This window comes from Theropithecus gelada, chromosome 7b (assembly GCF_003255815.1).
Source record: "Theropithecus gelada isolate Dixy chromosome 7b, Tgel_1.0, whole genome shotgun sequence".
In the NCBI taxonomy this organism is placed as follows: Eukaryota; Metazoa; Chordata; class Mammalia; order Primates; family Cercopithecidae; genus Theropithecus; species Theropithecus gelada.
The window spans coordinates 73,008,909-73,035,793 of NC_037675.1; the positions used below are offsets into that span (position 1 = coordinate 73,008,909).

At 39.4% G+C, this 26,885-nt stretch overlaps 1 protein-coding gene across 3 annotated transcripts in view; it reads left to right on the plus strand.

Moving 5' to 3' along the window:
* The window catches only part of SIPA1L1 (signal induced proliferation associated 1 like 1), a 151,655-nt gene that overhangs the window by 29,890 nt on the left and 94,880 nt on the right, over positions 1-26,885 (plus strand). For all 3 annotated transcript variants that reach the window (XM_025392150.1, XM_025392149.1, XM_025392152.1), the window contains 2 exons: positions 1,774-1,904; positions 7,813-8,001. In XM_025392150.1, coding sequence (XP_025247935.1) covers positions 1,774-1,904; positions 7,813-8,001 — 320 coding nt within the window. The remainder of the gene's footprint in view (positions 1-1,773; positions 1,905-7,812; positions 8,002-26,885) is intronic.

Below are 26,885 nucleotides of genomic sequence, written 5' to 3' on the forward strand. Positions count from 1 at the left end.
GAAGTTGATTTTTATTAGAGTCCATGAAGTACAAGGACCAGGTAATGAATGTGACTCACAGTCTGTTGCATCCACTGTTGTTCAGTGCTACAGTGGTACAATATCCTCTGAGGTTATTGAAGCGTGTTAAGCTCTTTGCTCTTTCAGTAACTGGCCCCAGACTGCTGTCTTGTTTTTCTTTAAGTTCTTGTCCGCTTTTTTATACTATTTCTGTCTCCTCCCTTTCTGTTTTCTTCCTTGTTGTCAGTTGTTCTATCACATTGCTGTCTGCATGCAAGTCTGTATCAGCCCTACACCCTGGACTTTGTCAACATCTGGAATTATCACACCTCTGAAATAAAGCAGTGAGCTTGAAGACCAGACAATCAAGCTTATTAGAATTGTGTGCAAAGTAAGAGTAAAAAATCTGAGTGTGATTCTCATGTGCTGTGCTTTGAGGATATGCATAAGTGTCTGTACATGAATTTTGTGACATTTAGTGGGTTATTTCTCATATATGAGATATTTGTTGCTTGTATTCCCATTGTGTTTTTCTTCTTTTGAATTTCCATGGCTTATGATAATATTCTTAGAGAGCCCTCAACATTTATGATTGTAGCTTTTGTAATTGTGCTTTCGTACCTGCAAAGTATTTTCATATGCATTACTTAATTTTAAACTACATGATTCAACATTTATGCTGTTTTTTCTTATTATTCTCATGGATTTTCAAATACTTATATTTTGTATGGAAATAACATGTATTTTCAAGTGTGTATGCATTTTGTGTGATAATGAGATGTTATGTCACAATGCAATCATTTAGCCGTATCAGATATAAGTGAAATACAATAATGTAAATTAAGCATTTTGGAGGTTTGAAAAACAAATGATCTGTTCTAGTTTTTCATATATTTTCATGTTTTGTGGACTTCATCTGTGAACATCTCATGTATATATCAACAGTCTAAATTTTTAAAAGATGTATATGCACAGTAAATACCACTTTTCAGTGTTTTCTATAAATTAACTTAATTTTGATCCCCATCTTTCTCTTTGTCAAGAGGAAGGTAAATTCAGCGCCAGTCCTTTGGAGGCTTGTGCTAAGGTGTGGGGCCTTGGGCAAAAGGCCAGAACATTGAAGAGAGGCCCTAGGCTCATCAGTCACCTGGCCACACAAGTTACATTAGCCCTGCACTGTGGGATCTATGCTGTGGCCCAGAGCCCTGAGTCCTGCCTCCCTGGGGCACTGTGAAGCTCTTTCCTTTGAGCTCCTACTCCACCATACATAGGCTTCTTGGGAGCAGAGTGCTGCCCAGTGACTCGCAGCACACATCTCTCTCTCCAATCCAGGGACATCTTTTTTAATCTGGTGGAATCCCCCTTTCTTCAAACTCTGTTCTTAATATGTTTAGAATTTTTTTGAAAAACAAAAACTAAAAAGCCCCGGCACAAGCCTTCTCTTAGACAAGGCAGCACGTACAAATGTAGCCTATTTAAATGGTGGGAGAGAGGGAGAAAATACAAATTTATTTTGAGAAATGGTAGAGTAGTAATCTGTAGAGTAGTGAAAAACTCAACAGGCTACCTGTGGTCAGCGTTATCTACTCTGGAACTAAACCTGTGTAGCCAAGTCTTTGTTTTTATAACTAATTGAAGAATATTAGTATTTGTTAAATGTTTACATTTTATTGATATAACTTCTGAGTGACGACCTTAAATACTGAGCAGAATGTACCATTTTCAAAGTGTTAGGTAGATTTTCTAACTTCGTTTTGTCTTGTTTTACCTAAGAACACTGGAACTATTTTGGGGCTGATGAGAATCTTGGTCCAGTGGCTGTGAGCATTCGAAGGGAAAAACCAGATGAAATGAAAGAAAATGGATCTCCGTACAACTACCGGATAATTTTTAGAACTAGTGAGGTAAGTCGCAAATGAGAGAGATTTGAGGTTTAACTGAAATGGGGGGAAAAAAGCAAATAGTAGCAGTAGCAAAGCAATTAAATTTAATAGCACATGGTTACAGATGTCTTTGGAATAAGCAAAGTCCCCTTTCATTTATTCTGGTGGAGATGGAGGTGGACAAGATGGTTAGATCTGGATCCCTTCTTTTCATCAGACTCTGAATAGATGCAATCTACGAATGAGGAGTTTTGATTCAGAGAAAGATATGTCCGTTAAGTGTGACCCAAGGAAATCGGAGCCCTCAGAATCCCCAGTGGGATATTGTGTGTCCTTCTTAGGGCTACTGGAAAGCACCAAGCCAACTTGAGGAGCCAGGGTATTAGGGATAAGAGAAGGCCACCGAAGACTTAATTCACTCTTCCAAGCTCTTTCTGAGCTCATATCTTCGCCCAAGAAGAAGGAGGGAAAGAGACTCTTGATTTCTTCCACTATCAGAGTGGAGGAAGTCCACTATCTTTGGGACCCATTGTCTGAGACCTAGAAGGTGGATTCTTTGAACCAGGGGCTATCTAGTTGTAAGTGAAACAGGCTTTTAGTGCTCTTTAGGAATCTAAATATACCCAATGTATGAGTTTTTATTTTAAAATGAAATTTGGGCTTAAAAAAAAAAAAAGACATGGAAAAATAAAAAGAACCCACACAGCATTTTTAAAAAAAAAAACCTGTGAACAAGTTTGGGACTATGAGGTTCTCCATTTTCCTTGTAAAGCTGTATAATTGGGCCACTTATCAATTTACTGCCTCTCAGCTGCTAATTCACTTTAGGATTTTTGTTATGCATTAATACTTAATACCCTTGAGTCATCTAGAAAATAATAGTTTTGAAACTAGTTTAAATAGGGCATTTGGCTTCATTTCCCCCATTCAATGCAAAGCAAGTTTCTGGGGTTGGCATCACTTAATAATTGTTCCCAAGCCTGAACTCCGGGGAAATTAAATATAGGACTTTTAAAGACAAGACTTAAATATCTAATGTGTTGTTTACACTGGCCAGAGAGAAACGAACTAACATACTCTCATGTGCTTTTTCTCCATGGCAAAGCTAATAATTAAGTGGTGTAAATTCTTTTGTTGAGCACAAAGGCACGAAGAACATCACGTTCTATGTTTTGGAGTTGTATGCACGTAGTTATTCCTCTGTAGCTTCCCAGATCCTACCAGTTTTGTTTGTTTGTTTTTGAGACAGATTTTTGCCCTTGTTACCCAGGCTGGAGTGCAATGGCGATCGCGGCTCACTGCAACCTCCGCCTCCCGGGTTCAAGCGATTCTCCTGCCTCAGCCTCCCGAGTAGCTGGGATTACAGGCATGTGCCACTACTCCCAGCTAATTTTGTATTTTTACTAGAGACAAGATTTCTCCATGTTGGTCTGGCTGGTCTCGAACTCCCAACCTTGGGTGATCCGCCCGCCTTGGCCTCCCAAAGTGCTGGGATTATAGGCGTGAGCCATCACACCTGGCCATTCTTACCAGTTTTTAGTGATACTCTGTTATCTTACTTCCAAGTATTTTTGTCTTTCCCATTATCTTCTTTTTCCCTTCCCAAGGCCACTCTGATTTAAATTCCCATCATATTCTTCCTTTTCTGTGTTATTTTTTTATCCACCTAAATTCATTTCCTTGTCACTTATTCATCCCATCCTTCATGCCAGAGATTAAAGTTTCCTGCAGTTCTTTCTTTCTCAGATGCTGTCACTGGTTTCCATGAGCTTCCCTTCTCAGCATGTCTTGCAGGCTGTCCACATCTGATCCCAGCCCCTGTCTCCTACCTGAGTATCTGTCCTAAATTCTGCTATGGTCTGTGAACCACACTGACTCTTTTTTTTTTTTTTTTTTTTGAGATGGAGTCTCGCTCTGTCGCCCAGGCTGGAGTGCAGTGGCTGGATCTCAGCTCACTGCAAGCTCTGCCTCCCGGGTTTACGCCATTCTCCTGCCTCAGCCTTCTGAGTAGCTGGGACTACAGGCACCCGCCACCTCGCCCGGCTAGTTTTTTGTATTTTTTTAGTAGAGACGGGGTTTCACCGTGTTAGCCAGGATGGTCTCGATCTCCTGACCTCATGATCCACCCGTCTCAGCCTCCCAAAGTGCTGGGATTACAGGCTTGAGCCACTGCGCCCGGCCGAACCACACCGACTCTTACCTTTCCCACCTCTGTTCTTTCTGATTTACTCACTTGACCCAAAATGTTCTACTTGTGTTCTGTGGTCATAAGATTCTGTTATCCAGCTAACCCATTTGAATAAGTTGTGTCCCTTGGGGCTGTTTCCTTAGCCTTTGACTGAAAGGTTCAAGTCAAGTGTTCAAAAAAAACCATTACCACTTGTTTTTTACGTTCAAATTAATATTCACTTCATGACAACTCTTATTATTGCGTTTTCTCAGGTCAGAAACCGTGAAAGCCACACTTTATTCCCATCTTCTGCCTCCTGACCCTGAGATCTGGTCTGTCAACAACGCTTGTTCATTTTGTCTTCATAGTATGGCCAGAGCTCAGCTACTTCTCCCACCCTCACCGCCCAGTCCTGGTCCTGATCTTGCTCTGAGAACTGGTCTCCCTGCTTCTATGCTGAAACCCTGCCTCCTTTTGACCCAAAGTGTTCCTTTGAAACGTCATTCAGATCTTGTCATTCCTCAGTTCAAAATCCTTGAAAGCTTCCTCATCTCCCTCTGAGAAACAGCCACTGTCCTTGCTAGCCTAGGAGATCATGCACATCTGCTTCCCGGTTATCTCTCTGCACCTCATCGCTGATAACTCCCCTTGGCTCAGTCTTTTCCTGCCACACTGGCCTCCTTCCTCCCTGGGCCACCTCAGGACACCTCTGCCTCAGGGCTCAGATGCCCGTCATTCCTCCCCACTGCTGTGTTCTCCATCAGGCTGCCTCATCTCCATCTGGCCTTTACTCAGAAACCACGGAGGCTTTCCTTGACCACTGAATCTAAAATTTCTACTCCCCTCCCATTTCATATCCAATTAAATGCTTTATTTTTCATTAATACTTAACACTGTCTTCTCTGTTGTACTTAGTCATTTTGTTTGCTTTTAATCTCTCCACTGGAGTGCAGGCCCCATGAGGGTGGGACTTCTGTCTGAGTTGTTCAGTACAATGTGCCTGATGTGTCAAATGGTGCCTTGCTTCCCTGTTTCTCGCTTCCCTCCTTCCCCATCTCCTTTCGTCCCTTTCTCCATGTCTTTCCTCCTTTTCCTCCCTTCCTTTCTTCCTTCCTCCCTCTAATGTTTACGTAATTAATTGCCACTAGGTTTTGTATAATTTTTTTCTTTCTAGTAATAAATAATCCCTAAATTTGGTTTAATGGTAATATTGTATAAGACTTTTGATAGAAATGTTTCCAGATATTGGTCCTGGTCTGTAGCTCCTGGACTTTGAGAGATAGTTCCTTCACTCTTTTCACTGAAACCTATTTACTTGATACAAATGAAATAAGATTTAATTTGTATCAGAGACTTCTCATGTTGCTAATTTCTCATGCAGATAAATACGGCAAGATAAAAGAAAACATGACAGTGACACTCTGGTGACTTCAGTAAGCGGCAGCAAGATAACAGAAATGCAAACAAATCTCTTTCATTTTAGTATAAATAAACATTGCAAAACATAAAAGAAGATACATACCTTTGTAGGCATGGCAGTTTGTTTATGAGCAAAATTTTATGGCATGTGAGTGTTTTTAAGCATAGGAACAAGAGGACTTATGAAGACTCACTTCATTCTTGTTTCTGGAAGTCATTAAGAAAAATATCAGTAATACTAGTGATTCGGATGTAAAAAATGAGCCATTCTTTTTCTCATCCGCTTTGGCTTTCATGAGTGAGCCGCTTTCTGTGGCTCAGGATGCAATGACTCGAATTTGGTCTTAGCTTCTAAATTGAGAACAACCCTAGCCTTTGTGGCTCCCTATTTCAAGCTATGTATTATCTCATGAAGAAAAGAGTTAAATAACTGAGTTAGCCATTTTCCATGATGTAAAAACAAAATAAAAACAATTTGTGTCAAATTATACATTAATAGGAAAATAATTTTTACTTGTTACTTGAGAAGAAATTGTTTATAATGAAAGAAAAAAGATGCTCATCAAATGAATAGACTGCAAATATTTCTATTACCTTTTTCCCGTATTGAGAATAAGACGTTGATAAATTTTGCTTTTTCTTCTCCCATCTGCCTTGACCCCATCTGTGGGCAAATGTTACAGATCAAGCTCGTCCAACCCACGGCCCGAGGGCCGCATGTGGCCCAGGACAGTTTTGAATGTGGCCCAACACAAATTCATAAACTTTCTTAAAACATTATGAGTTTTTTTTGTGATTTTTTTTTTAGCTCATCAGCTATTAGTGTATTTTATGTGTAGCCCAAGACAATTCTTCTTCCAGTGTGGTGCAGGGAAGCCAAAATATTAGACACCCATGTTCTAGATTCTAGATTTTACTTCCCTGGTGATTCTTCCTTTGGTTTCCATTTCCTTGCGAATCCTGAGTCGTGCCTAGTTTGCCTGAAGACTGTTAGGGCCTCCATTCTAACTACATTCTCTGCCTCCAGTTGCTTCCTCTCACAGTTCATCTTACTTGCAACTTAATTTCTGAGTATACATCATCCCCCTACGAACACATCCTGAGCTGACCTGTAGGAGCCCAATGAGGTGTGTACCACTCAGTCAGCTTCAGGGTCTTCTGTGCACCCCCAGCTCACAGCTGCATCATTCATTTCTCCCTGTACTCTGCTTGTGTCCATCTACAGTAATCACTCCTTCTCACTTACTCCCTTTATTCCCAATCTCCATACCTTTGCTCATGTTCTCTCTTGACATTTTCTTGTTGTAGAAATTGTTCCTCTATTTCATGGCCACTTCCTAAAACCATCCCTTTCGATGGGGCCTTTCTTTATGCCCTGAGCAACTGTGATCCTTTCTCTGCCTTTGGACTGTCTAAGGACCTGACCTTGTTATGCTTTGTTGGATATACTTGTCTTTCTGAGATTGCATTGTGTCTTTCTGACCTCTTACCCTCATTTTTGACAGTCAGTCTCCAACATGCACTCCACTAGCTTTTGTAGCTCCTGTTGCTAACTGGAAATGTATTCAGCTTGATGGGTTTTCTCTTCTTTCTCCATACACTATTTAAATTATGTTAACAACTTTGCCTTGTAGACATTTTTGGAAATTAAGACTACTTTAGGCTTCATCTCTGGTTAACTTTTCTCCAACACATCATCATTACGTAGGAAAAGGTCTTTGGTTAAGGTATTAATGGTGGGTATTTTAAGAAGGGAAAATATTTTAAGAAATAAGAGAAAATCTAAAGTAACTTCAGCTGCTGTTGCTTGTGCTGCTGTACTGATGGTGATGATTGCCCAGTGGCAGCAGCATTTGGTGACATGTATAGTTTATGCTTGTCAGCCATGCATTATGAAGTTTAAAACTTTCTCTCTCCCTTTTTACAATTCAAAGAAGTATAACATCCAAACTCTATTTATTCTTCAGACATTGCTCTGGGATTCTGCCTTCTTAATTTCCTAATTAGTATGCATAGTGACATTGTATAGCCATATAGAGACCTTGATCTTTACTGATCTCTTTAAGGAAATGTTATTTTTGGTCTTTAAATAAATATCCTCAGAAGTCTTCATTATGTGCTCCTTTGGACCTACCCTTGTCTTGAAAGCATTGGTTTCATTTTTCATATGACAGTATCCTACATCACTTCTCTCGTTGTTTCTCCCTCACTGACTTTACCCATCAAAAATCATTCCCTAGCTCTGTGAGGAGCCCCACAGTCCAGGCCTGTAGTGCATGTACATATGTTCAGGCATCTCACATCCCAGAAGCCTCACCACAGCACCTGTCTCTCTTGCAGCTCATGACACTGAGAGGTTCAGTCCTGGAGGATGCCATTCCGTCAACAGCCAAGCACTCAACGGCCAGAGGCCTGCCTCTCAAAGAAGTGCTGGAGCACGTGGTTCCCGAGCTCAATGTCCAGTGCCTGCGGTTGGCCTTCAACACGCCCAAGGTCACAGAGCAGCTCATGAAACTGGATGAACAAGGGGTGAGTTTCCCTTTCCGAGGAGAGCATTCTTGCTCAGGCTTCCTGCTAGGCTTCCAGAATACAGACCTTAATGTTTCTTGTTTTGATGGAGAAAACTGATAACCTTTTATTGTGAAAGACACTGTCTTTGCAATTACTCATTTTGTTTTTACTTACCTCTGAACTCTGAACATTTCTCATCTGATGAAATTCTGTATGTCAGAATTTATAAATAAGACACTTTAAACTATGTTGAATTCTTTTGATAATCTTCCATATGTACAGTACGTTTTTTGAGTGTCTGAGAGTAAATAATAGTAATAATAATTAATAATAATGAGCATATTTGCAAGTCCCTTTTCTAAGTGCCTTAAATATGTTATCTCATTTAATCTCCCTACCCTGTGAGAAAGGTACTCTTATTATTCGCATTTTAGAGATGAGGACTCTGGGGTACAGAGAGATTAAGTAATAAGTCCAGTTTCACACAGTTAGTAAGTTTTGGAACCAGGGTGCAAACATAGTCTGCCTCAAAGTCTGTGCTACTTCACCGTGCTGTTCTTAAAAGCTTAGAGTTTCAAAGTCTATTAGTACCATCAAAGATACATTCTAGCCAAGATTTTTAAATATAAAAATGTAAAATTCCACATTCTGCTTCGAGTAATTTGAGCATATGGGCTAATTTTATAGATAATGTATTTATGTACTCTTACTTTAATTCTTTTAGCATTTTAGCCATATTGCATCCTAGTAGTGGGTGGTAGTAGTTTTAACATTACATGTAAAAATTCCTCCAAAAATAAAATTAGTTCAGGTAGTTTATTTATTTCTTGTTTTCCCATTATGTTCATTTTTCACAGAAGGGTCCAGCTATTGAATGTCATTTTGTGAACAAATTTGGATAGAATTTCCTTAATCAAATATTCCAATTTTATTAAAGTGAATGGGAGTCCAAACAAATTGGTTTTAAGGTATATTTATTATTTTAATTCAGCCATTAAGAATATATAATGAAGCAATAGTTAGATGTCTCTTTTCTCTCTTCTCTTCTCTCTTTTTTTTTGGGGGGGGGGGGACAGGGTTTTTTTTTTTTTTTTTTTTTTTTTTTTGAGACGGAGTCTCGCTCTGTCGCCCAGGCTGGAGTGCAGTGGCCGGATCTCAGCTCACTGCAAGCTCCGCCGCCCGGGTTTACGCCATTCTCCTGCCTCAGCCTCCAAGCTCCGCCTCCCGTGTTTACGCCATTCTCCTGCCTCAGCCTCCAAGCTCCGCCTCCCGGGTTTACGCCATTCGCCTGCCTCAGCCTCCCGAGTAGCTGGGACTACAGGGGCCCGCCACCTCGCCCGGCTAATTTTTTGTATTTTTTAGTAGAGACGGGGTTTCACCGTGTTAGCCAGGATGGTCTCCATCTCCTGACCTCGTGATCCGCCCGTCTCGGCCTCCCAAAGTGCTGGGATTACAGGCTTGAGCCACCGCGCCCGGCCGGGAGACAGAGTTTCACTGTGTCACTCAGGCGGAGTGCAGTGGCACAATCTCAGCTCACTGCAACCTCTGCCTGCCAGGTTCAAGCGATTCTGTTGCCTCAGCCTCCCGAGTAGCTGGGATTACAGGCATGCACCATTGCGCCTGGCCAGGTGTCTCTTTTCTAATCTTTGCCTTTTTCTATCCATTTCACTTTTCATAATGCACAGCTAATGTCTATTTGACACATATATCTAAAGAATGCTGTGAGTATCCATGTTCATAATGTGAAAATTCGTTGCCCTTTGAATGCTTCAAAAGACTACTGACGTATAAACAACTATTTTGGAGGCTGTTTTCCAGTAAATATTCTGAACATTTATTCTAACAAAGGAGTAGAAAAATGATGTTTAGGTCCAACTTTATTGATTCAGCCATTTCTACTACTATGTTTATCAAGGAGAATAAAAACATTTAGACATTGATAATATAGTCATATACTTAACATTTGAAATTTCTATTAAAACAGATTACTTTATGTAAAGGAGATATTGCCATTTTCTTTTGTTTTAACTGTATTAAATAAAAAATGGATACCCTGGCTGGGCGCGGTGGCTCAAGCGTGTAATCCCAGCACTTTGGGAGGCCGAGACAGGCGGATCACAAGGTCAGGAGATCGAGACCATCCTGGCTAACATGGTGAAACCCCGTCTCTACTAAAAATACAAAAAACTAGCCAGGCAAGGTGGCGGGCGCCTGTAGTCCCAGCTACTCGGGAGGCTGAGGCAGGAGAATGGTGTAAACCCAGGAGGCAGAGCTTGCAGTGAGCTGAGATCCGGCCACTGCACTCCAGCCTGGGCGACAGAGCGAGACTCCATCTCAAAAAAAAAAAAAAAAAAAAAAAAAATTGGATACCCTAATCGTAGACATTATGAGGATTTCTGACACATTTTGTGTCCTCTGTTAGTGATTGCCAAGTGCTGGATCACAGATGGTGCTGATCTGTGATAAACATTTTATAGTCCTATCCACATGGGAAAGATAAGAACACTATAAAGAGTTGAACTCAAAGTTTATTTAATTCACAAAACTGGCCATTATTTTGAAATTATGGCCTTCCTATTCTTGGAAGTATTAAAATGTCCCTTCCTTCATAAATTATTAATTATAATATATGATAGTTGTTTTCCTTAATATCTTTACTAGGCAAAATTAAAATTTGGCAATAAGTCAGTCTCTTCAATTTTACTTTGAAAGTAAGTGCCTTAAATATGTCATCCTGTTCAACAAGCGTATTCCTATTAGACAGTAGTTTTTTACTACACAGTGGAATCTAGAGGTTCAAAGCATGCTGTTCTAGATGAACAACTCCATGTCTGGACTAAAGAGCACCGGGGGTCGGCCTCTGTCTTTTTTTATCTCCATACATACAGCAGTCAAAGCCCGGATTGTACTGAGAAAAAGCAGATGACATGCATACTTAGGCTTTTAGTCTTGGGAGTAATTTTTTTTGGTAGGAAATCTCATTAATGCCTTGGAGTTATTCTGAGAAACTGATTATTTTGGTGCCTTTACAAATACAAATTTGAAAAAGGAAATGCTTATAAGTGCAGTGGATTACGCATATGAATCATTGCAAAGCATTTTTAGTTTCCATCTGTGTCGTCATATTTTAAAATTTCCAGCTTTGTGTGTCTTTATATTTAAAGAGATTCACAGTGTGGTACTAGGAAACTGGACTCATCAGAAGGAGCTTTAAATCTCTTTTTACATTTGGTTTAAATGATTCTTTTGATATATTTTATGTTTTTATTAACTGTCTTACATAACCATGCTTTGAAAAAGAAGACACAATTTGTGTCCTATATTGTGACATTTTGCCTTTCAAATCTTTGCTGCTTTAATTCCTCATTTTACCACTATCAAAAACTAAAGTGAACAGAAAAACAAATTAAAATTTTATCTATTAAATATAAAAGAAAGCACTGCACAAAAATCTAGTAATTTGTTTTTTTATTTAACTTGACAATGATATATGTGTGGGATCTGAAGTATGCATTTTAATTCCTGAAGAAATTTATTTTAGAAAATGAACTAATTCTTTGTAGCTTATCTAGGCTTTTACATTCTCCATTCTGAGGCCTTTCTGGGACTTTCACTACTTTTTTTTTTTTTTTTTTTTTTTTTTGAGACGGGGTCTCTGTTGTCCAGACTGGAGTACAGTGGTGTGATCTCGGCTCACTGCAGCCTCTGCCTTCCAGGCTCAAGCAGTTCTCCCACCTCAGCTGGGATTACTGGGGTATGCCACCACTCCAGCTAATTTTTGATTTTTAGTAGAAATGGGATTTCACCATATTGGCCAAGGTGGTCTCGAACTCCGGACCTCAGGTGATCCACTTGCCTCGGCCTCCCAAAGCACTAGAATTACAGGTGTGAGCCACCGCGCCCAGCCTTTCACTCCCTACTGATGCCCATGTCAATTGTTAAAATGGCAATGAGAAGACAAAACTAACCTGCTAATATTTTCACACTGATAAGAATTTAGAACACTTGATGCTTTAGAAAATTTGTGTTCTTACTGCCATGCACCTTGATCTTCACTTACAGTACAATTGGGTGCATCTCATGATTAAAAAAATGACATAAATACATATTTTATTTTACTATGTTCTAATCACTTTACTGGCATAATCTGATTTAATCCTTACAGCAACCCGGTGCAATAGATAGATTCCAGCTATTGGGCTATTTTACAGTCAAAGGGATTGAGGCATACAGAAGTTCCCAGAGCTATTTTTCTTACCCTTCATCCCTTAATAGTCCTGAGCACTGGATACAAATTTGCATAATACTGCTCTTCAATTTTGGGATTTCCAAGATCCCATTTACAGATCTCGAATTACTTTGTTTTTAACTTCTTTTTTTAAAATCTGTTTTCTTTATTTATTTATTTTTATTTCTAACTAGGAATTCATTGTAGAATATTGGAATATTTTGATGCTTAAAACTATGCTGTAGGCTGGGTAGTGTCATTCATACCTGTAATCCCAGCACTTTGGGAAGCTGAGGCAGGAGGATTGCTTGAGCCCAGGAGTTCAAGACCAGCCTGGGCAACATAATGAGACCCCTATCTCTAAAAAAATAAATAAATAATTTTAAAAACTATACTATGAAGTATTAGGAATTTTAATTTAATCAAGTCAACTTTTAAATAACGTAGAAAATTCAAATACTTTTAAATTTGCCATATCAGAGCCATTTTTCTTCAACAGTCATTTAAAAATACCTATATTTCATCTACTCTGTACAAGGGGAATGAAAGATGATTATGTCAAGCCCTGGTTTAAGGTGTTCCCACATGTAAAGCCCTTAGTACAATGCTGGGCATGTGATAAAACATTCAAGAAATAGGAGCTGCTGATAATAAGACAATAACTTGTTAGTAGCCCTTTACATGCATTATCTCATTCAATCTTTATACATATCCTATGAGAGAGCTTCTGTTGTAGTTGATATATTATGCTTACTTTCACAAGTAAGCAGGACTCTTTCAAATCCAATAAATGCTTTTTAAGTATGACTCTGCAGGTTGTTAAATACTGTAGAGCGCAAAATAGGCTAGTAAGACGTAGTCCTTATCCATGAAGGAGACAGGGTCATAAATTACTGTAATGGATGTCAGGGTTAATATAATAAATCTAATAAGAGAACTGCAAACAAAGAGCAATGGAGGTACAAGCCAATGGGGACAAGTCATAATGGTTAACTGGATCAGAATGAGATGGGCCTTGGAGGGGAAGAAGATTTCCTCAGGCCAGGGAATATGCAGTTGCATGGTCCATACTCAGAACAATAGGAACGAGGCTGGAAGGACAGAAGCACACAGTGCGTTCATGAGGGAGCAAGGAATCCCGCTGAGCAGGAGTACGAGGCACATGTAAGGGAGTAATAAAAGTAGATGATTTTTACTGGCAGTGACTAGGCCAGGCGCTGTGTGAAACAGTTTCCATGAATTATTTTAATTAATCCTCCGAACCCTTTGATACTATTATTGTTCCTGTTTTATAGCTAAGAGCACTGAGACACAAAGACCAATCACAATTAGAGTACGTGCAAGCCGGTCTTGAATCCAGGCACTCAGACTCTAGAGCCTGCATTCTTAACCAGTACATCAGCCACCCTGTCCTCCTTTCCCTCCCAATGAACAGGAGAAGAAACTGGAATTACATTGCTGCAGACCTCAGTGCCCAGTATTCAGTGCAATATGTTAAACCCAAATAAAATTGGAATAGGTCTGGTTTATAAATATTTAAGGAACAGTTGCTAGTTTGCAGTAGAGAAAATTGGTAGTTCTGTTTTCATTAGGAAATGTCAGGTTTCATGTACATGGTAGTGACTTTGCCTAACTGATCTTCACTGTTTTTCTAGATTATTAAAAATGCAGGGAAATGAAAATATTTATTGGGTTCTCAAATTTTAAGAAGTTATCCTTCAGGTTATTGAAGTTAGAGTAAGGGAGAAAGTGATCATATTTAATTGAACTCTGCAATAAATATCTCAAGAGTGGATGTAAGGAAATGAGCAATGTTTATGTGGTAATGAATAGCACTGACCCTTTGATTAAGGACATGAATGAAATTCTCTGCTGACTTCGCCTATTCATTGCCTTGCCGCATTATTTTATTGTGAAGATAAATGAGTTTGACTAGCCATTTTCTCTTTGATTCAGGCAGCTAATTTTGAAAAATGACCCATAGGGGAAATATTTTTTCCAAAACTGATTTTCTCTAAATGAAGCTTTGGCAGAACAATTGCCATTCCTAGAATTTTAATCATCTCTTGGATTATGATATTAGCTAATGCACGTTTAGCGTTCAGATGGCTACCAAATTGATTCCAGACAACTGGTGGATCCGTATGTACATTTTCAGGAAGGAGACATCCACAATGGCCATCTAGTCAGGGGAAGAAATCAGTGACATCTGTAGCTTTGTCTTGTGTGTTTGCAAGTAGTGATCACACTGTGCTGACCGATCCCTGTCCTTTTTCCTGGCTGAGGCTGGATTGGATGACAGGATGGAGTCCCTTCCAATGAGAAGATTCTGTGATTCATGGGACTGATAGTGTTAGCATTTGGAAGACACGTGGCTATAGTAGGACTGCAGTTTGCAGTGAGAGAACACAGCAAGACTGAGATCACATGTGAGGACTCAGATCACAATTCAGAAAGACACAAGAACCCGTGGCAAACATTTCAGTCTTCTGGATTTCGAACTGTGGATTGCGTTTTAAATTCAGTTTTAAAATGAAAAGTTAAACTAATTTCTTTCCTGTAGGATTTATCTGAAGTAGGTAATAGTTTCAAATGGTCCCAAAATCAAAGTAGTATGACTATGTTTACATTCAGGGGTTCCATTTCTGCCAGTTCCTATGACCCTTTTCTCCCCTGCCTCGTAGTTAATCACCTTATTAGTTTCTGTATTTCTGTTTCATTATGCAGATACCACCAAATACGCATATGCAACTTTACTTCACCCCCTTTTTTTAAAAATTAAGTTCTAGGGTGCATGTGTACACCGTGCAGGTTTTCTACATAGGTATACAAGTGCCATGTTGATTTACTGCACCTATCAACTTGTCTTTACACTAGGCATTTCTCCCAATGCTATCCTTCCCGCAGCCCCCCACCCACTGACAAGCCCCCAGTGTGTGATGTGTCCATGTGTTCTCATTGTTCAGTTCCCACCTATGAGTGAGAACATGCAGTGTTTGGTTTTGTTGTCCTTGTGATAGTTTGCTGAGAATGAAGGTTTCCAGCTTCATCCATGTCCCTGAAAAGGACATGAACTCATCCTTTTTATGGCTGCATAATATTCCATGCATTTCACCCCTTATACAAAGTAAAACAGGCTGTAGACACTTGCTTTTTTCATTTAGTAATGTATTTTTGAGATTTTTTTTGTCAGTACACAGAAGGTTTCCCAGCATTTTTACTGCTGCATAGTATTTCGTTGTACTGCTGTACCATAGTTTATTTCATCAGTTTCTCTATTGATGGGCATTTATGTGTAGATTTAAGTCCTTTTCTCTTACAAACAGTACTGCAATGAAGACTTTTTTTCTGTGGAATTGAAATTCATCTCAATGTCAAAAAAATCAGGTACATTTATTATCAACTTAATAGCCAGTATGAAACTTTTTATCTTTGTGAGAAATTTTGCACAATACATTATTAGATAAAATTATTGTGTGTATGGAATATTTCCTTTACATTATGCCAAAGGTAAAAATAGGTTAGAATATGTCTGTGTACTTTTATATAAATAATTTTGAAAGCATCTGTCAGATTTTTTTTTTTTTTTTACAACTTTACTACTTAGTATCCATATGTCATTTTTTTAAAGCAGTTGGATTTTTGTTAGTAATTCCCAATGAGGATATACATTTTCTAACTGGCATTTTTTGCTCTCAACACTGAATTTTTCCAGTTTCTTTGTCATTCTTTTTGGAGGACTGTATAGAGATGTATCTTCAGGAAGTAGTTAAGGGAATTATGTATATGAAGAACAAATCAAAGCAAATAATGTGAATTACAAGAAATTTTTTGTTTGTTTTAATGACCAAGGTCTTTACTTTCAGTAATGACAAAGTTGCTTATTGCAGACCAGCCTCCATTGAGAATAACCAGGAAAATTGAACAAAATATTTTTAAACCTATGTTTGGACTTTGTATTCTGGAAAGATGGAATAGATGTATTTCTCTGCATTCTTCCTGCTGGGTATAGCCAGCAACCTTGGTCATGTGTATAAAACAAACATAAAATGAATCTGAAAGGTGGAGAGAAGCAGCGGGCTGGTTAGGGGCCTTGAGATCTCAGGAATGCCACAGCCCAGACCCTGGGTTTTCTCTTTGCTCATATATCCCAGTCTTGAGCTGAAGACGTCAGCAAACTGGAAATGCCTATTAGACACGGCCAGAATGTCCCCCAAACGTCTGTTCTTTTTAGCAAAAGGACCAAGAAAAAAAAAAAAGAAAAAGGGGCAAACTCAGACAGAAAACTGTAAAGCAGGAACTTCTCTACTCCAACTGCACACTACAAAAACTAACAACAACAACAACAAGAAACCCACAGCGTTCCCTCCTTCTTAATCCTTGCTGAAGCATTATTATAGAAGGCTAAGTGAGGAGCTGGAACTGTCATCACTGTGGAGTGGTAATGAAGCACCCCTCCAGCTCCCCACTGTGTGGCATCAGAAGAGGCCTGGTGGAGAGTCAGGACATTTTTGCACACCCAGCAATAACGGGGTCTTCTTACCAAAGTGTCGGTGAAAGCTACACGGGGAGTAGTAATCGTGCATGCCTGATACCAACCAAGGTGGTATCAGGAGAGGCCCAGAAAGGAGCTGGAATTCTTGCTGCTGCCTAGCAATGCAGAGGTGCTGCTTTCCCTTAGGTGTCATGGAGGTAACTTGACGTTCAACCCCACCTTGCAGCGTCCCTTTCTCTATACCAGAATGGTAATAAAGAAGGCCTGCTAAATAGAGGATTTAAATACGATCCAGAGTCTCATAAATTAATATCCAAAATGTCCAAAATTGAATTTAAAATCACTGCTTATACCAACAACTGGGAAAATCTCAACTTGAGGGAAAAATTCGATCAACACACGCCAATACTAAGATGACACAGTTGTTAGAATTATCTGACAATGATTTTCTGACAGCCATCATGAAAATGTTTCAATGAGTAATTACAAGCATGATTTTTATTTTATTTTATTTTATTTTATTTTTATTTTATTAAATTATATTATTTGGAGACAGGGTCTCGCTCTGTGGCCAGGCTGCGGTGCAGTGGCTCAATTTCGGCTCACTGCAACCTCCGCCTCCTGGGTTCAAGCAATTTTTCTTCCTCAGCCTCCTGAGTAATGTTTGTATTTTTAGTAGAGATGCCCAGCTAATTTTTGTATTTTTAGTGGAGACGGGGTTTCACCATGTTGGCCAGGATGGTCTCGATCTCTTGACCTTGTGATCCTCCTGCCTAGGCCTCCCAAAGTGCTGGGATTACAGGCATGAGCCACCACGCCCGGCCACAAACATGATTTTTAAAAATGAGAAAACAGAAACTCTTAGCAAAAAATCGAAGGTATTAAGAAACAAATGGAAATGTTAGAACTGAAAAATAGAACAACCAAAATGTAAAACTCAGTAGATAGGTTTTTAGGATGCTAGTGGACCCTGGATATGGGCCATTAGCAGTCTACCAAAAATTATAAATTCTGAAATGTAAGGACTTCAGTGGGCTAGATACCCTAGGAGCCCCTGTCCCCAGAGACAAAATGGAAAGGACAGAAGAAAAAATCAGCGAACTTGAAGATAAAACAAATAGAAATCACCAAAGCTGAACAACAAAGAGTAGACTGGGGAAAACAAGTGAACAGAGCTTCACGATTTGTGGGACTACAATAAAATATTTAACAGTTGTGTCTTGGAAGAAGAGGAGAAAGATGGGAAGCCTTGAAAATGTATTCAAAGAAATAATTTAGTAAGAAATTTCCCAAATTTGGTCACAGGCATAAACCCACACATGACAAAAACTGAGCAAATCCCAAACAGTATAAATCCAAAGAAGTCCACAGCAAGACACATCACAGTAAAATTTTTGAACACTAAATACAAAAAAAAAAAAAAAAAAAATCTCGAAAGAAGTAAAAGGTAAATGACATGTTACCAAATTTGGCCAAAGGCATAAACCCACCAATGCCAGAAACTTAGCAAATCCCAAAAGGCATAAATCCACAGAAGTCCACAGCAAGACACATAATAGTAAAATTTTTGAACACTAAATACCAAAAAAAAAAAATCTTGAAAGAAGCAAAAGATAAATTTCTTGTTACCTATAAGGGAAGAATGGCTGGGCATAGTGGTTCATGCCTGTGATCCCATCACTTTGGGAGGCAGAGGCAGGTGGATCACCTGAAGTCAGGAGTTCGAGACCAGACTGCCCAACATGGCGAAACCCTGTGTCTACTAAAAATATAAAACATCAGCCAGGCATGGTGGCAGGCGCCTGTAATCCCAGTTGGAGGCTGAGGCAGGAGAATTGCTTGAACCCGGGAGGTGAAGGTTGCAGCAAGCCTAGGTCACACCACTGCACTCCAGCCTGGGTGACAAGAACGAAATTCTGTCTAAAAACAACAACAACAACAAAAACACCTATAAGGGAAGAACCATTTGAATCACAGATTTTTCATCAGGAATCATGGAGGCCAGAAGGAAGTGGCATGATAATTTTCCAAGAGATGGAAGAAAAGAACTGTCAACCCAGAATTCTGTGTTCAGGGAGAATATCCTTCAGGAATGAAATTGAGATATTCTCAGATAAAGGAAAATTAAGAGAACTTGTTACCAGTGGGCCTACCCTTAAAAAGTAGCTGTCTAAACAGAAAGGAAGTGATAGAAGAAGGGATCTTGGGAGGGCATGGTGGCTCATACCTGTGATCCCAGCACTTTGGGATGCCGAGACAGGTGTGTCACCTGACATCAAGAGTTCGAAATGAGCCTGGCTAACATGGTGAAAACCCGTCTCTACTAAAAATGCAAAAAATTAGCCAGGTGTGGTGGTAGGCACCTATAATCCCAGGTACTCGGGAGGCTGAGGCAAGATAATTGCTTGAACCCAGGAGGTGGATATTGCAATGAGCTGAGATCATGCCATTGCACTCCAGCCTGGGCAACAAAAGTGAAAATCCATCTCAAAAAAAGAAAAGGGATCCTGGAACTTCAGAGAGAAGGAAAGAGTAAAAATATGGGGAAATACTTTTCTTAATGAGCTTCCTAAATTATTTTGCCACTTGAAGCAAACGCTATGACAATGTCAAATGTGCTTTTCAAATGTGTACAAAATTTTTTAAATGTAAGTGTTTTATACCTGAGGAAGAGTAAAGAGACTAAAGAGAGGTAAAGTTTCTACACTTCAATTGGTAAAATGATGCATGTAGATATCAGCTATATAGATAAAGATATATATAGTAATACATAGAGCAATCACTAAAAATACTTAAGTTCTAAGAGATACATTCAAAAGCACTATAGATAAATCAGAAAGGAATTCTAAAGAGCACTCAAGTAATTCTCAGAAAGAGATAAAGAAAATAAATGAAAAATAAGATAAAATGACAGACTTAAACTCTAAATGCAGAAATTAGTTCATTTAAAACAAAAGATCTAAGTATACCAGTTAAAGGACAGAGATTGGCAAAGTGGATTTTGAAAAGCATTATCCAGTTATATAAACTATAGAGTTACTTGAAATATAAGTAGTTGAAAGGAAAGAATGGAAAAAGATATACCATGCAAACGTGAATCAAAGGAAAGCTATGGTGGCTTAATAATGTCAGATAAATTAGACTTCAGAGCAAAGAAAATTAACAGAGACAGAAAGGGTCATTACATAATGATGAAGAAGTCAATCCACCAAGAAGACAGCAATCCTAAATATATATGCATCAAACAGAGCTGCAGGTGTGAAGGAAAACAACTGATGAAACTAAAAGGAGAAATAGGTAAATACACAATTACAGTTGGTGATTTTAACATCTCTCCTTCCACAATGGAAAGGAAAACTAGACAGAAAATCAGCAAAGACATAGAACTTCAACATCAACCGATAGGATCTAATTGACATAAAGCAGTGTACTCACAACAGCAGAATACATGTTCTTTTCAGTTGCACATGGAATGTGTGCCAAGATAGACATCCTGTCCCATGAAGGTAAACATCCTCAGATTTAAAAGAAGTGAAATAACAAAGTATGTTTTCTAATCAAAATGGACTCAAACTAGAAATAACAGAAATATAATGGAAAAATCTCTAAGCACTTGGGAACTAAAAAACAGATTTCTAAGTAACCAATGGGTCAAAGAAAACACTTCAAGGGAAATGAAAAAATGTATGTAAACTGAATGGGAAGGAAAAGACAACATATGAAATTTTGTGGAATACAATTAAAGCAGGCTGAGGTGGAAATTTACAGTACTAAACGCTGCATTAGAAAAGGCAAAACATCTCAAACCAGTAATCTAAGCTCATAACCTTATGTAATTAGAAAGAGAAGAGCAAAATAAACCCAAAGCAACCAGAAAGAAGGAAATGGTATAGATCAGAAGTCAATTAAATTGAAAATAGAAAAACATTAGAGGAAATTAATGAAACAAAATGCTAGATCTGGCCGAGTGTGGTGGCTCACTTTGGGAGGCCAAGGTGAGCAGATGACTTGCGATAAGGTGGGTGGATCACTTGAGACCAGCCCGGCCAACATGGTGAAACCACAGCTCTACTAAAAATACAAAAATTAGCCGGGCATGGTGGTGCACACCTGTAATCCCAGCTACTCAAGAGGCTGAGGCAGGAGAATTACTTGAACCCGGGAGGCAGAGGTTGCAGTGAGCTGAGATGGTGCCACTGCACTCCAGCCTGAGTGACAGAATGAGGCTCCATCTAAACAAACAAACCAAAACAAAACAAAAAAAAGCTACATCTTTGGGGTTTTTACATTTGTTTGTTTTTTCATAAAACCCAGATCCTGTGCGTGTGCACGCGCACACACACACGCGCGCGCTAAATCTTTGAAATGATGATAAAATTGAAAATCCTCAGGCCGGGCGCGGTGACTCATGCCTGTAATACTAGCACTTTGGGAGTCTGAGACGGGCAGATCGTGAGGTCAGGAGATCGAGACAATCCGGACTTAACACGGTGAAACTCCGTCTCTACTAAAAATACAAAAAAATAAAAAATGAAAAATTAGCCAGGCATAGTGGCAGGCGCCTGTAGTCCCAGCTTCTCAGGAGGCTGAGACAGGAGAATGGTGTGAACCCAGGAGGTGGAGCTGGCAGTGAGCCGAGATTGCGCCACTGCACTCCAGTCTGGGCAACTGAGCAAGACTCCATCTCAAAAAAAAAAAAAGAGAGAAGAAAAGAAAAGAAAATCCTCTAATAAGACTTACAAAGAAAAACAGACAATACAAATCTTGTCAACACAGTAGTTCCTCAGTATTCATGGTTTCTCTTTCTGCAGTCAACTGTGGTCTAAAAATAAGAGAGTACAATACAATAAGATATTTTGAGAGAGGGGCAGTACATTGTACATTCACTTAACTTTTATTACTTTATATTGTCATAATCGTTCTATTTTATAACTAGTTGTTAATTTCTTACTATGTCTGATTTATAAATTAAACTTTATCGAGTTGGGCTCAGTGGCTCACACCTATAATCTCAGCAACTCAGGAGGCTGAGGTGGGAGGATCGTTTGAGGCCAGAAGGTCGAGATTAGCCTGAGCAACATAGTGAGACACTGTCTCTACAAAACATAAAAAAAAAAATTATCCAAGCCGGGCGCGGTGGCTCAAGCCTGTAATCCCAGCACTTTGGGAGGCTGAGACGGGCGGATCACAAGGTCAGGAGATCGAGACCATCCTGGCTAACACGGTGAAACCCCGTCTCTACTAAAAAATACAAAAAACTAGCCAGGCGAGGTGGCGGGCGCCTGTGGTCCCAGCTACTCCGGAGGCTGAGGCAGGAGAATGGCGTAAACCCGGGAGGCGGAGCTTGCAGTGAGCTGAGATCCGGCCACTGCACTCCAGCCTGGGCGACAGAGCCAGACTCAGTCTCAAAAAAAAAAAAAAAAAAAAAAATTATCCAGGCTTGGTGGCTCATGTCTGTAGTGTCATCTACTCAAGAGGCTGAAACAGGAGGATCCATTGAGTCCAGAAGTTAGAGGCTTCAGTGAGCCATGGTCAAGTCACTGTATGCCAGCCTTGTTGCCAGTGAGACTTTAAAAAAAAAAAGAACTTTATCATAGATTTTTAGGTAGAGGGAAAAACATAGTATATAGTTATATAGGGTTCAGTACTAACCATGGTTTCAGGCATCCACTGAAGGTCTTGGAACATATCCCTCATGAATACGGGGGTACTACTCTATCAGGAATGAAATGAGATATTACCACCAGCCCCCCCCAATAGCAACAATGTATTAAAGAAATACTGTATACAACTGAATACATATAATTTTGACAAGATGAAATGGGAGAACTCCTCAGAAAAGTCACAACTCAGCTAACTGAAACAATATTTGAATAGCCTTATGATTATTGAAAAAATTGAATTCATAATTTTAAGACTCCAAAAATGAAATCTACTGGGCCAGATGGTTTTCCTGGAGAATTCTACCTAACATTTAAAGAAGAATTATCACCAGTTCTGCACAATTGCTTCCAGAAAATACAAGATAAGGAACATTTAAATTTCACGTTATGAAGCCCTAATACCAAAGCCAGACAAAGGCAGGAAAAAAGAAAACAACTCACCACATCCCTCATGAATGTACATGTAAAATTCCTTGAAAAAAAATTAGCAAATATAATAAAGTAGAAAAAAAATCTGTAGACCATGACCTAGTTGGATTTATTCCAGAGATGCAAGGCTGATTCGGTATTGACAAATCAATTAATATAGCCCATCGTACTAACAGACTAAAGAAGAAAAATCACGTAATAATATCAATTGATGCAGAAAAAGCATTTGATAAAATTTGAGCTTATTTATGATAAGAACTAGGAATACAGAGGAACTGTCTCAGCTTGATGAAGAACATTTACAAAACTTCTATAGCTTGCATTATTCTTAATGGTGAGAGACTGGAGAAAGGGAAGAATATGTGCTGTTACTATTGCTATTCAACATAGTACAAGAAGTTCTAGTCAGTGCAGTAAGGCAAGAAAAAGAAAAGGCATGTAGATACAGCAGTGGAAAAATAGAACTCCCTATTTCAGATGACATGTTGGTCTGTGTGCAAAACCCTAGGGAATGTATAGATAAACAACCTGGAACTACAAAATGTGTTTAGCAAGGTTGTATGATTCAACATCAACTTACAAAAATCAGTTAGATTTCTTTCAGTGAATATGTGAACACTGAAATTAAAATATACCATTTACAATCCCTAAACAGACAAAACTTGGAGCCAAACATGATAGCCTGTGCCTGTAATCCCAGATACTCAGGAAGCAGAAAGATCACTTGAACCTAGTAGTTCAAGACAAGTCCAGGCAACACAGTGAGATGTCATCTAAAACATTAAAGCTTGGGCATGCATCCTAACAAAACATGAATAGGACTTGTATTTTGATAACTACAAAACCCTGATGAAAGAATCAAAACCCTAATGCTGGGCATGATGGCTCACTTCTGTAATCCTCGTGTTTTGAGAGGCCAAGGAAGGAGGATTGCTTGAACCCAGTAGTTCAAGACCAGCCTGGGCAACATAGTGAGATACTGTTTCTACAAAAAAATTTTAAAAACTTAACCAGGCATGGTGGTGTGCATTTGTAGCTCCAGCTACTCAGGAGGCTGAGACAGGAGGATCGCTTGAGCCCAGGATTTCAAGGCTGCCATGAGCTGTGATCATCCTACTACACTCTAGCCTGGGTGACAGATTAAGTCCTGTCTCTAAAGAAACGAAAGACCTAAATAAAAGGAGAGGCATACTGTATTTACAAATTGAGAGAGTCAACATACATTAATCATGTCAGTTTTCTCCAAATTGATACGAAGTTTAACTTCTTAATTTTTATCAAAATTCCAGCAAGTTTTTTTTGTAGTTATAGACAAGATTATTCTAAAGTTTACATGAAAAAACAAAGGAACTAGAATACCTAAAACAATCGGAGAAAGAGGAATTAATGTGGGAGAAATTATTCTATCTGAATTTGAGACATGTTATATAGCTCCAGTAGTCAAGACTGTGTGGCACTGCTGGAAGGATAGACACATGGATCGGTGGAACAGAATAGAGAAACCAGAAATAGCCCCACACAAATATATCTAGCTCATTTTTGGCATAGGTGTAAAAGCAATTCAGTAGAGAAAGGATAGGCTTTTGCAACAGTGCTGGGACAACTGGACATTCATAAACAAAATAATGAACCTTGACTTTTTTGGGGGTTTTTTTGTGTGTTTTTTTCTTTTTGAGACTGAGTCTTGCTCTATTGCCCAAGCTGGAGTGCAGTGGCATGATCTTGGCTCACTGCAGCCTCCGCCTCCCAGATTCAAGCAATTCTCTAGCCTCAGTCTCCCGAGTAGCTGGAATTACGGGTGCATACCACCACACCCGGCTAATTTTTGTATTTTTAGTAGAGACGGGGTTTCACCATATTGGTCAAGCTGGTCTCAAACTCCTAATCTCAAGTGATCTGCCTGCCTCGGCCTCCTAAAGTGCTGGGATTACAGGTGTGAGCCACCAGGCCCTTAAGCATCAAAAATTAATTCAAAAAGATCATAGGTTGAAATCTACAGGTATTAAATTTTTTTGAGAAAAACATGGGAGAAAATCTTTGGGACCTTGAGCTTGGTTAAGAATTCTTAGATGTGGCACTAAGTGCTTGATCTAGAAAGAAAAAAAAAATTGAGAAATTGTTGTCTATCAAGATTAACAATATCTTACAGTGCTTTTTCCCTTAGACATTTGCTGATAGGTTAAGAATCTTGGGGCTTTTACATCTAGCATAAAGCAGCAGATAAAAAGTTAGGAGACAGATCAGAGCTTTCAGTCATCAGATCAAATCAGAACTTTTATATAGGGCTTTGGAGGTTACAAATTGAAATCAAGGCTTACTGGAGAACTCAGATCTGTAAAACAATTGTATTGAAATTCGTTTTTGTTTTTTTGTTCTTTTTCCTTTGGGACAGAGTCTAACCCTATTGCCCAGGCTGGAGTACAGTGGTGTGATCTTGGCTCACTGCAACCTCCGCCTCCTGAATTTAAGTGATTCTTGTGCCTCAGCCTCCCAAGTAGCTGGAATTACAAGCATGTGCCCCCAATGCCCGGCTAATTTTTGTATTTTTAGTAGAAACAGGGTTTCACTGTGTTGGCCAGGCTGGTCTTGAACTCCTGACCTCAAGTGATCCACCCGCCTTGGCCTTCCAAAGTGCTGGGATTACAGGCATGAGCCACTACACCCAGCCTATATTGAAACTCTAAAACTAAAAATCCCCTAAAGTTAGATTCATTTAGAAGCAGCTGCATTTAAGAACATATTGGACACAGTAGAAGAGAGACAATTGATGAAAACTGATTACCAGAAAAATTTTAACTAAAGAATGGAGACAAGAAAACATAGAAAAATACAGAAAAATGTCTGAAAGGCATGTGGGTAACAGCAAAATATATATATGATTGGATTTCCAGAAGAAGAGATATTTGTGCATTATTTGGGAATAAAAGCAGTATTTGAGGAAATGCTGGTAGGGATTTCCAGAACGGATGAAAGACATGCATTAAGTTAGAAACAAGGAGCTCTGTCCACCCTAAGCAAGATAATATAAAAAGAAAAAAATCAAATGTAGGCTCATAGTAAAAATTGCTGAAAATAAAAGAAAAAGAGAAAAATCTTTAAAAATAGCCAGATGGAAGAATACCTTTAAAGAACAACAAGACTGTTGAACGTTTGCTGGGCTGTAAAGCCTAAAGAAAAAGTAGAGGCCGGGCGTGGTGGCTCACACCTGTAATCCCAGCACTTTGGGAGGCCGAGGCGAGCTGATCACAGGGTCAGGAGATCGAGAACATCCTGGCTAACATGGTGAAACCCCGTCTCTACTAAAAACACAAAAAAATTAGCTGGGCATGGTGGCGGGTGCCTGTAGTACCAGCTACTTGGGAGGCTGAGGCAGGAGAATGGCGTGTACCCGGAGGCGGAGCTTACAGTATGCCGAGATTGAGCCGCTGCACTCCATCCAGACTGGGTGACAGAGCCAGACTCCATCTAAAAATTAAATAAATAAAGTAGAAGCCAGAAGACATTTCTAAAGTGCCGAAAGAGTAACCCTCACAATGAATTTTACACCAAAAAATTCTTTTTTTTTTTTTTTTTTTGGAGACAGAGTCTTGCTCTGTGCCCCAGGCTGGAGTGCAGTGGCGCGATCTCGGCTCACTGCAAGCTCCGCCCCCCCGGGTTCACGCCATTCTCCTGCCTCAGCCTCCCGAGTAGCTGGGACTACAGGCGCCCGCCACCTCGCCCAGCTAATTTTCTTGTATTTTTAGTAGAGACGGGGTTTCACCGTGTTAGCCAGGATGGTCTTGATCTCCTGACCTCGTGATCCGCCCGTCTCGGCCTCCCAAAGTGCTGGGATTACAGGCTTGAGCCACCGCGCCCGGCAAAATTCTTTAAAATGTAGGCAAAACTAATTTATAGTAAAAAAAAAAAAAAAAAAAAGAAAAAGAAAAAAGAAAATTAGGACAGTGGTTGCCTGAAGCGGTTAGATGATGCAGGAATGGACTGCAAAGAGGAACCAGGAGCTATTGAGGTAATGGAAATGTTTTGTATTTTGATTGTGTTGGGGGTTTGTCAGAAGTTATTAAATTATACACCTTGCATTTACCCTTCA